This window comes from Carassius gibelio, chromosome B2 (genome assembly GCF_023724105.1).
Source record: "Carassius gibelio isolate Cgi1373 ecotype wild population from Czech Republic chromosome B2, carGib1.2-hapl.c, whole genome shotgun sequence".
In the NCBI taxonomy this organism is placed as follows: domain Eukaryota; kingdom Metazoa; phylum Chordata; class Actinopteri; order Cypriniformes; family Cyprinidae; genus Carassius; species Carassius gibelio.
Genome location: NC_068397.1, coordinates 12,150,759 through 12,162,844, shown reverse-complemented (window position 1 = coordinate 12,162,844; position 12,086 = coordinate 12,150,759). Strand labels below are relative to the sequence as shown.

The 12,086-nt window shown below is 37.2% G+C and overlaps 1 protein-coding gene across 4 annotated transcripts in view; it reads left to right on the top strand.

The window, feature by feature from the left end:
• Positions 1 to 12,086, top strand: part of st3gal3b (ST3 beta-galactoside alpha-2,3-sialyltransferase 3b) — a 49,427-nt gene that overhangs the window by 33,209 nt on the left and 4,132 nt on the right. For all 4 annotated transcript variants that reach the window (XM_052548653.1, XM_052548652.1, XM_052548654.1 and 1 more), the window contains 2 exons: positions 6,275 to 6,421; positions 11,634 to 11,780. In XM_052548653.1, coding sequence (XP_052404613.1) covers positions 6,275 to 6,421; positions 11,634 to 11,780 — 294 coding nt within the window. The remainder of the gene's footprint in view (positions 1 to 6,274; positions 6,422 to 11,633; positions 11,781 to 12,086) is intronic.

Genomic DNA, 12,086 nt, shown 5'->3' with positions numbered 1-12,086 from the left:
CTGCACGACTTTATCTCTGTGGGTGCCTGTGAAGAGCGTGCCTTTGTTTACTCAAGAAAACTTCAGGAAAGGTGACTCATGGCACGTTTGCAAAACCTTAAAGGTATAGTTCACCCAAAACTTTTGTTTGCCGTTTACTCATCCTGGGGAATTCAAAAACAGTTGAGCTGTTCAATATAATGAAACATAGGAGTGTAATAGTAATACTAGTATTTGTTTAGTATACTCCAAGTCTTCTGAACCCATATGATAGCTTTATGTGAGAAACAAAAGTTTCTCTAATTCACCCTACCTGGCATTTATGAAAGAAATAGCGGTGACCTGATTCATGAATGAGTCATTCTATGCAATGAATCAGTAGATCCAGTTCACAAAACTGCTCTAAATGATTAATTCATTGATTTAACAGCCCACTAGAGGGGAAGATTATGAGAGGAATAATAATGAATAATAATCAGGGAAATAATAATAATAATACCTTCTTTTTTGAAGCCTGAAACAGGTTATGTGAGAAGTTTCAGTATTCGTCAGAATTTTTTTCCGATGTTTGATTATTGAGAGTCAGCACTTTAGAACTCTTTGTGGCTTGAAAGAGAGTCCGCATATTCAAGCCCTTTGTAGTGGTGTTTCTGTAGAAACCTGTCTGTTTTTCGAGTTTGATGCAGGTGTCGTCTCTCCCTTTGACCCAGTAAGGCAGCAAGCCAAGGGTTGACAAGGGGACATGTGGATGTTTGCCTCTGAACATGCCAACAGTTAGGCTTTCATCCTCCAAATCAGCCTAAAAGTCACTTCTGTTGAACTTATGAGGTAATATAAAGGTAAAAATAAAAATGGTACGTCAATCCAAACCAGTCCACTTATGCTTAGGGTAGACTCAGTCACTAATAACCACCCATGAACCATCCACAGGCCATTTGTCGACTTGACTGACTGACATTTTTACTGGATGAGCCACGTTTAAAATGTTTTTTTTGAAGGAACTTTGTTAAATAGATCTCTACAAACACAACGGTTTCTGTTTTGATTTATTTTTTTGAATCGTTTTGCCTAAACGGTGCTATTTGGAGGCTTATTTAAGTTGAACCTAGCCATAAATGGCACATAATGATAAAATTAAATTTGATTGGTTTATATATCAGTTTAACAGTCTGATAAGCAATGAGGCCATGATTTGCATGAGGTCTTATTTCCTCATGTTCAAAGCTCTGGCCACACGAGACTATTTACTTAGGACCACATTTTCCCTTTAAACACCCTATTTGGCTTTTAATTGCCTTCTTCTAACACATTTGTTCTTAAGCCTGAGTGATTGAATCAGTTGATCCAATTGTCTTGTTTGCTGCTTTATGAAGTCTAAAGATGCAGATCTCATACACAGGATGACCCAAGTGAGTCTATCAAGCAGAAACCCACAGCTCAAGGCAAAGAAATGTCCGAACTTAGACAAAATGAGCAAATGGCTCAGATTCCTGCTAACAAAAGGAGTGTCATCGGAGTATCCTATAGAGTTTGGATTCCTGACCCGGTCAAGAGCAACGGGATTTAGATTTCATGAACCTGACCCGCTCTGGATGAGTGCTCTACGAAATATGCACATTTCTGCTGGAGCGCTCATAAACCTTCAGCGCTTTATATACAAACTGAAGTTCATATGAATCATACAGGGCCTGGGGTGAAATGGTTTGCCAGTGCAGGTTTACACTTCTTATCAGGCTTCAGCACTGACTGTGGTGGTATAAATTTGCATGTTGATATGTCACAGCCTAGCTGCAGTTGCAAATTTGTCATCTGGCCTGATATGTTTATAGGCATTCAGAGCATGGCAACTAGAGAAGCAGAAACAACATCTGTCCGACAGCGTGCCTGAGCCTCCAGAAGACGTGGCTTTGATTGCAGCTCTGTCGGCTAGAGCACACACCATAAAAACAGATCATTTCACTTTAACAGTGTACCTCCCAAGTTTATTGACCTTTTAAATATAAACCTAAAGATAAACAGGAAACTTTTTCAAAATAGCCTGTGTTTTCCTCTGCTTGAACAGTGCGTGCAGTATCTTGAGAGACGGCGAGAAAAGGTTGTGATCATTTTGAGAACAGCTACATTTTTCACGTAATACTAAGGAGCCCTTGGCTGTTTTTTTCTCTTCGAGAGCACCTGCGGTATGGTCCATTGACAACCTGTTACCCCTCTGTGACCAGATAAAATTTCCTTGAGCATCAATTTTGAAAGGAACTCGTTGTTCGGAAGTTTCTCATCGAGTCCAACCATGTCAGGTATAAACCTGATCAAAGCAATAGTAATGAAATCTAAGTTTGGAAGTGATTTTTCTTTTGCCTTTTGAAAATCTAATTTCTAGATTGTGTACCTGTTATACTGTAAAACCCAATCTTTCGAATCTGATCTAAACCCTGATCCAAAAGACCCATTCATAAAGCGTGCCATTTACTTCATTCCTGAAGGAATCGGCCATTTGGACGAATCAACGCCTAAATACGTTTAACGCCACCTGCAGGTAGTTTTAGTTTCTTGTTTATTTATTTAATAAATGAAATTATACTCTAAAGCATTTAAAGGGTGAGTTCACCAAAAGTAAATAAATACATTTGGTCAACATTCACTTTAAGCTAGATTTAAAACAAAAAATACTAACCATGTAAAAGCACTTAACAAAATGACTAACCTTAAACTAAAATAAACTGTGAATATAAAAATAAAGTCTAATTCAAAATATTAGTAAATACTGTAATATTATATAAGTGATACTAAAATAATCTTTACATGGCGGCTGATTTACAGTCTATTCAGTGGGGCCCTGAAGGTGCCAGGTTTATCCTCTCGTTGTGCATTAACTTTTTGGCATTTTTGTAAATGTAAAAACCTTTCATATTTGTTGCCTTTTCTTGCCATCTAAGCCATACGTTTGCATTACATATGGAAGAAATCAGAATTGTTTACTCTGATGTCAAAGGAGAACAAATCAAATACCTTTCACACTGAGCTTCACACTTCACTGCAAATAACATCAACTTTTACATATTCCTCCCTGAAACTTGAGCTGTTGAATGCAAATTTGTCAAGCACTAAATGTAATTTTGTGTTTTGACAAACATTAAATGTATTTTCCAAGTTTGTGTTCAATCAGGAAAAATGTTTAAATCTCATAAACTTTGGAAAAAAGACTACAAACAGTGTAAAAACGTGTATGGCTTTTTTAGAAACCAGTCGCATTTTCTTTTTTCTTTTTTTTTTTTTTCTTTTTGACAAATATAGGTTTTAAAGTTGCCATTTAAATCAAAATTCAGTCAATTTCATAATGGATCTTATTGTTATTGATCTTATTGTGAATGTTTCGTCCATACAAGTTTTTGACCTTGTACTACTTACGGTAGTCTTCGGGTAAAATGACTTCTTTCTGGTGATGTACTATATACCAGACTTCTCCAATCTTTTAGTCAGTTTGAACCTGCACTTTTCTTGAATCGACTTCAAGCTTGCATATAAATCTCCGTCCACATGTTCCACTCCACTTTTTTTTAATAATCGGTTTTATTCAGATGTTTGCCGCTACTTTTTTTTTTTTTTTTTTTTGACTAGAAAAACATAACCGCTGGTTTTTACACATCAAAATTCATTTGGTTTCTAGGACTGGTTTGCCAGAACTAGTATTTTTTTGTTCATAAAGAAACCTCTCCCCAGTTGTTCCTGGGAAGATTCTTCCCACCACACATCTGTGGTTTTCCCAGCCACCTGTGAATGTTCACCCTGACCTCTCGTTTCCAGCGGCTGATGGAGAGAGAGGCCGGCAATATGGCCTGTGATTTTTATGGAGTGATTTAACACTCTGCAGCCATTCTGGAAGCTTGTTAAGGGTGTGCTGGAGCTGCATTCGGGAATTGAGAGGCCTCTCTCACCTGCTGTTTTATTAGATGGATCAGTTTCAGGGGCCGTCCTGTTTGACAAGAGTGTGGCAGTTGTTAAAGTTCCTGCACTGCAGATGACTTGTGGTTTTGAGGGCTTTGAGAGATGATCAGTCAGGGTGTCTCTCACTCACTTTTTCTTTCTCCTGGCTGGGATTCCCTGGAATGCCAATGAGAGGTCTGGAGTAAAGCCATGCCGGAACCAATGTAGAAGATGTCAACAATAAAGCTATGTTTAGAATGACCTTGTCTAACTTTGGTGGGATTGTAATGCAAACCAGAATCTAGACAGACTTTTTAAGACAGAGAAGTGACAAAAAATGCCTAAGAAATTATACCAAAAAAGACATTACATTAATCATATTTTTTTTCTTGAAAGTTTTTGACCAGTTAGGTACATTTGCATTTTGACAGCAACTTTTTATAGAAATCTTTTGTAAAATTATGAATATATTTATTGTCACTAATTTACTGCATCCTTGCTAACATCCTTTCTTTCTAAAATAAAATTAAATATGTATGTATAGCCTATATGTTATACCTGATTTATTTAAATGTTCACAATCTTAGGACATTCAACTAAGTATTACTATTTCCAATTTAACTTGTTAAACTAGTCTGTCACCAGACTACCTCTTGGGTTGGGCTTGTTCAGATGCTTTGATATGTCACTGTACTCTTTGTATTTTCATTTGTATGGAAATATAAGTAGCTGTACTCCTATATTTAGTTGTTTTTAGGCAAGCAATTTTCCCCTATTTTTTCTTTTATACATTTCTTATTATTACTACAAATATGTGAAATGTTAAAATCTTGTGAAATATATTTAGAAGAGATTAGATTTAGATAAGAATTAGAAGATTTATTTGAAAATTAGCATTGACAGCAGCAGTAATTCAATCAGCTATCCACTGATCTTCAAGCCACTGTATGTCCAGTTAACATCTGCCTGGGATGTGTAATAACGGTTTATAAAAGTCACAGTCCTCAACACGCCTGTGCGAGACTATTAGTGCTGGCAGCCTTTAGTGCTAAATACCTCATGAATATATGAATAATGAATGAATAGACAAACAAATCAATACAAAATTCAGTCTTGTTTGAAAAGATTTGGAGTTAGCTGAACCCAAGCTTCTGTAGACATTCAATGATTTTGATGAAAGATTGAATTTTAATGTAATTATTTACAGTCTTGCCAGGAATGTTCTCTGTTTTTTTTTCCCCATAACAACTCGGTTACATAAGTCACAAGAGTAACTCCTGTACAATATTAAACCTGTCCTTCGAGAACTAAACGATCTTACCATCTCAGCCTGATGCACTGGAAGGAATGTAAAAGCTTACAGAGACATCCTTACTTGTGTTAAGTGATTTTAAAAGAATCAATCAGGGACTTCCTGTTTTATTTCTTTTTCAAACAACCTATCACTCTTATACCAAACACTACTGGCTTCGGATGCCAGCGCGTTTCCCATCTGTTTACTCGCACTCTGTTTTGAATTCTGTTATGTTCTGGAAAAAGGCATACTTCAGTTTGGCAACATGGATCCAGTATATACTTATGCTGGATACTGTGTCTCTGTGGTTGGGTATATGTGCGCCAGAATCTGTGATTTTTTTTTTTATTGTTGTTGTCAAGTTTTTCCCTGTTTACACCTGCTTGTGGTTGCAGCATTTCACAGAATTTCTGCTTCTGTTCAGCAAAACCCTACCGTTGACAGAAGAGATGATGTTTTCTTGCCATGGCTTGTTGTGGGTGCGGGGACCCTCCAAAACTGCTTCAAAGCCGTTTGCCTGGCTCAATAGTCGCTCCTATTGTTGGGCTATATCAAAGGCACAGTCTGCTTATTTGAACAGGTGACTCCCATTAAGTCCGATGACCCGGCTGGCTGTTTGCCAGCAGTGCTGTCGTGGCTTCGCAGAGCTTGTCTAGTCGGGACGTTAATACCTGATGATCTCAGTGCCAAGTCGCAGATTGAATAATTGCTGAGCTATGGCACTCTGTAGGTCTCCGGAGTAATTGTTATGGGAGAAGCTGGAGGCCGCTGCTCCCCGAACACTCGTGGAGGTCAGGATTTCATTTGTCCACTTCCTCTGGGCTTGTCCAACCTGGACGGCCTGTTTCACTTTTAATGAAAGCCGTCTAGACTGCTGCCATCAGTATGCAGTGATGGCACATTATAGGTATTGGCTCTGAACTCATGATTATGGAAGAGATGATTTCTTCACATCTGCTGTAAGATGATATAAAAAATGTCTATGCATTTTTCATGATGCAAACTTGGTGTGCACAGTCCATTTGTCCATAGCATAATGCCTCCCTATGAGTATTTTTCTTTCTTTCTTTCATTCTTTAGCAAGGAACAGAGGGCTTCTGGAAGTCTGTAGCGCACTCTGTGCCCCGGCAACCCTCAGAGATACGGATCCTCAACCCCTACTTCATACAAGAGGCTGCCTTCCAGTTTATTGGCCTTCCACAGAACAATGGCCTCATGGGAAAAGGGGTAAGCAACATTCTTGCTGAATTTGATTACTTTTCATGACATTGTTAAAAGTAAAGTAGTTATGAAGTTAGTAGAATTGGTAACCCTTCAAGATTAACTGTTCGACTGCCCGGTTTATGGAGCCAAAATGGCAGGGAATGTCTTTAGTCAACCTTATGTTAATAGGGGTCACAGGAAGCCTTAGACACGTGTTTCCTCAATTAGTCTGTAATTACCATAAAGATCACCATAGGCCAAAGGTAGCTTGACTAATCCAATGGGTGGGAAGAGTTTATGTTGCGTATTTTGTCCAAACTTGGACAAAGCTGTGTTTTAAAACCTTGTTTTCCAGTGCTTAACATAAAATTATTTAAACAGCAATAAGGTCTCAAAATAATGCTGCTTGTTTAAGTTGATTTAAAAAAAATAATAAAAAAAATAGTGTGAATAACAAAGGTCATTAAACATAAGTTGTATTTTGAAGTAAGTTTAATAATCCAATAGAACTGTTAAACAAAGGAATTAAAATGTATACAAAAAAGTATTATAATGTTTGCTTTTATAATTATTAGTAATAGAAAGGCAAACATTATAATACTTGTTTGCCGTCAGCATTAAGCAAATACAAATCTTTGAATGACTAGTGAATATTTAATTTCTCAAATCTTGAAAATTTTGTCAAACCCAGGTGTGGGATCTTTTGACGTGTCCATGTGACCTGCGTGATCGTGTGTTCTCTGTGTGACAGTCGGTCATATGTGTTATTTGTGAGTGGGATGGGTGTGACATGTCCCCACCACTTTTTACCATGGTCGATATTGTCCATACTTTCTGCAAGGTATTTTTCAACTACTTTCAAAAAGCAGATGATGGCAATTAAGTGCTAATCACGGAACCAGATTTACTGACTAAATGTGCATGATCATATCGTTAGATATATCGCCCAGCCCTAAAAACAATTGCCTCAAAGCACCGGCAAAATGGTTATGAATGTGTTGGGAGGAAAAGACATTTTGATTATTTCTTAATAAACTAGTGCTTTCTGAGTCAGTGTCGGGTGCAAAGATGAAGTTGGCGAATGCCGACGCTGACTCGCCATCTCCATGTGGACGTGCCTTTAATAGAAATGCACCTTTTCATACGAACTACTAAATTAAAGAATATTACAAAATCAAGTGGGCAAGTTTTCCTTATATTTATTGTATTATTCATATAAAATAATAATAATAACCCGTTTTGGTTATATTTACTATTAATTGCAGGTTTCCAGACTGTGACCAACTAAATTTGTTAAATGCATAAAAAGCTGCCATTTCTGTTGCATTTGAGAAACATCCAAGGACAACTCATTTGAACTGCACAGCACTTCGAGTTTAGAGCTTGGTTTATGCTTGCCGCATCAGCAGGAGTGCGAAGGTGTGCTCAATAAAAATTTATGCAAATATTGCTAGTACTCACACTACTTTTCAAGTAAAGTAAAAGACATGAACATGTTGGTATTCTTGTGAGCGGCGGGGGTGGGGAGATGTGGCCTATGCCATGCCTCGTCTTATTAGTTTTTGTTAATAAACGTTTTGTAAGCTAGTTTGTCATTTGAATCTTACGGTTTTATTGTTGTTGTGCATTTAAAAAGAAAAAAAAGAATCCATCTTTTTTTATTTTAGTCTTAAAAGGTTAAAGGTGTATAGATGTAAGCAAAACAGACAATTATCTTTTATTGTAAAACCTGACAAGATAAGCCTTGGCACCTGCGTTCAAAATTATCTGGCGCCGCCCCTGGTAGGGTACATCAATGTATTTTTAAAAACCAACTCCAAACCCAGTCCCAAAGTAAGGTAGTTTATTAAATAAAAAAACTAGCAAATGAGTTGTGCAGTGTCCCCACCACTTTTCAAAGCAAAGTTATGCCATTGCGTGCGTCCATGATAATTGAATGCTTTAAACTCGTTATTTCAAATTATGCTGTGCTTTATGCTTTTGCCCACTGTCATATTCATGTAATTTTCTCTGTGTGATGTATGTAAAATTAGTGTTACCCTGGCTTTATTTGAAAAATGATTCCCAATGCATACAAACTTCCCAGAATACTGAGTGCCCTGTTGGTTACTTTTTAATTATATTTTTATAAAATATTTATTTGTGAAAAATACTGTCTTCTAAAGTACAAGTATGTTTATTTTACACATTTATTCTTTAATCCATTGTCAAATGATTCAAAATTTCTTAAATTTGAATTAAAATGTAAAAAACAATTATATCGGAAATCGGCCCCCTGCTTTCCAAGATATCAGCATCAGCTGTCAATAAACCAATATTGGTCGACCACTAATCAGGATTGTTTGCCATTCAGAATTAAATAATGTTTTTTTTTAATTCAGTTCAGTTCCTGAATATGAGTTTTAATTGACGTAGCAACTCAATAGAGAATTGCTATTTGAATTTAAAGTGCTCCTATTATGGATTTAGAAAATTAACTTTCAAGTAGTGTGTAACACAGCTCTAAGTGAATGAAAGCATCCTACAAAGTTTTAAATCTGAAAGTGCACCATTTATAAAGTTATTGTCTCTCAAAAGAAAAAGTTGACTCTGAATCATTTGAAACAAGTTGCTTTTTAAATGAATCCCAAGCCTGTCCCATTGACTTCCAGGTGAAACATTAGCATATTGCACGCCCACTTGTTGGTCTTTTGCGATGGTCTGAATGAAGATGCAAATTCATTCTTTACCCCTAGGTGCCCTTTTGGAGTGGTAAAAATAGCGGTTTCCATGGTAGCGCTGTACACAAAGAAGCAGTGCATGCGCTGAAAGTTCATGGAAATTCTGTAGCCACACTCAGAATCCCCCCATCCATTTGCAAACACATTTTATTCAGACATGGGTGTTGGGTGTGCCATAGCTTATGGGCCAGACTGGGAATCAGCACTGTCATAAAAGAACTGTGTGACATGTCTCAAACCTCAAACACAGGCTACAGCAAAGAGTACTTTTTTACTTGGAGCTCACAAACAAAACACTTTCCTTTCAGTCTCAGGAAATTGGACTTGAGAAAGTAGACAAATGCCACTAGCATCATAGCTTGATTAAGCCCTCAGCCATCCCACCATGGCATGAGTACAGACAAGGCTCTGTGTGGGAGCTTGGCCACCTCCTGAAAACTCAGACCTCTGATCGGTGGAACATGTGCAGTGCATGTGGAGCAGAGCTCAGGCCCCTAAGGTTTGTGTGGGTAGGGGGGCAGTCAGGAGGGAGCTGTCCCATACGGTACTGATCAAGGTGGGATACTTTTTGACAGCCTCCTCTTTTGAGCACTCCAAACACCCACCTGCTTAAGGCTGCGTACACTGACACAATCTTAATACAAATCGTGTGTGTGTGTGAGAGAGAGAATCAGACCCCAGGCCACTGCAAGCTAATGATTTAGAATAGTTGACTCCTCCAGGGAGATGAGGAAGTGAAGGTCTGCCTCCTGAAATTGGTGTTTCAGGGGTGGGGGTCTGTTTAAGAGCAAATTGTTAATCACATGCAGCTCAAGATGAGTTAACAATTGCAGAGCAGAACTTAGCCAGAACACCTTCAGGCACAATGCCACATCGACCTCGAGGAAGAGCTGGACCAGAGCAAACCACAGACAGCATTGCTAAATAGATTCAAATATAGCAAAGCAAGCATACTTATTCATGCTTCATTCGTGATTTTACTCATAGTGACATTTATGACACATTTAAGAACTTACAAGTTACAAATTATTCTGTAAAAATGAAAGTCGATTTTAACTGCATATTTAACGTTTTTTCAAATATGTTTTGTTATATAAATCTAAAATGTGTTTAACGTCACTATTGATAGGGATTGTATGATTTAAATAATATTGGGCCTTAAATGCAAGATATTTCCTAAAGTATACAATAGTATCACTATAACACAATCAATATATTTCAGTATATCTTTAGTTGAAACTTCAGCAATACTTTGGAACAATTTAAGTGCATTAAGCACAAAATTACTTGTTCTAATTTAGCAGACTTTAAATATACACGTTTAGTATACAAAAAGTACAATTGCATTACTTGCATAATATTTACATGTATTTGTAGCATACTTGGCATAAAATAAATGTATTTCAAATACATTTTAGTATATTTAGTATACATGCAGTACAGACCAAAAGTTTGGACACACCTTCTCATTCAAAGAGTTTTCTTTATTTTCATGAATATGAAAATTGTAGATTCACACTGAAGGCATCAAAACTATGAATTAACACATGTGGAATTATATATGGAATTATATACAAAACAAAAACGTGTGAAACAACTGTAAATATGTCGTATTCTAGGTTCTTCAAAGTAGCCACCTTTTGCTTTGATTACTGCTTTGCACACTCTTGGCATTCTCTTGATGAGCTTCAAGAGGTAGTCACCTGAAATGGTCTTCCAACAGTCTTGAAGGAGTTCCCCGAGAGATGCTTAGCACTTGTTGGCCCTTTTGCCTTCTGTCTGCGGTCCAGCTCACCCCTAAACCATCTCGATTGGGGTTCAGGTCCGGTGACTGTGGAGGCCAGCTCATCTGGCGCAGCACCCCATCACTCTCCTTCTTGGTCAAATAGCCCTTGATGCCTTCAGTGTGACTCTACAATTTTCATAGTCATGAAAATAAAGAAAACTCTTTGAATGAGAAGGTGTGTCCAAACCTTTGGTCTTTACGTGTGTGTGTGTGTATGCGTGTGTGTGTAATCTGTAAAAACATTAAAACATTTTTTAATTAGTCTTTGTTTTTACATTGACACCTTTGGTTGAAGCAAATACAGCATGTGTTTTTGATGAGATGTTATTATTGTATACACAGTCCATTCAATTTAGACTGCAAACTCACAACTTGAAAAAGAAATATATATATATATTTAATTTGCTGTAATGCTGTAGATTTGAATGTTAAATATGGTGCCTATGGCATGTTAGCATTTTACGCACTATTAAACAAGCAATAAACTGTATTTTCTTGTCTGTTATCAGGTCTAGCATATGATTTGCATCAATGTTTGGTCATTATGATTTACATAATAAGCACAAGATATTGTAGTGTGGTTTAGGGTAAGAGTCTGTGGATCAGTGCAGCTCAGTCTTCACCAGAGAACAGCTTCCATGTAAAGAACCTGTTGGTAAAATGTTAAGATGCTGCTTTATTTTATAATCTGACAAACTGATAGATGATAAACTTCTTCTCATCTCCATAGAACATTCCAACGTTGGGCACCGTCGCCATCACGATGGCCCTTCATAACTGTGATGAGGTTGCTGTTGCAGGATTTGGCTATGACATGAACACCCCTCATGCACCCTTGCACTACTACGAAACAGTCAAAATGTCTGCCATAAAAGAGGTAACAGTTCTATGTTTCTTCGATTGTCAAATGAACTTCTAAAGTGTGACATGAAAAGCATTTTTTTAGGAGTAGGCGTTTGAATGCATAGACAAAACATTGGAACATTACCTCAGTCTGTTGTTTTGTTCATGTTTGTTTATCTATACAGTTTATGGAAAATTACAATGATGTCATTAACAGAATGCCCTGGGCTACCTTCAACTTTATTTGTATTTATTTTTTTTACCTCAGTGATCAGTCCGTATGAAGATAACTTTGTTGTTGTGTTTTATAAATTCCTCTCTGCCCACATTTGCCATGGCT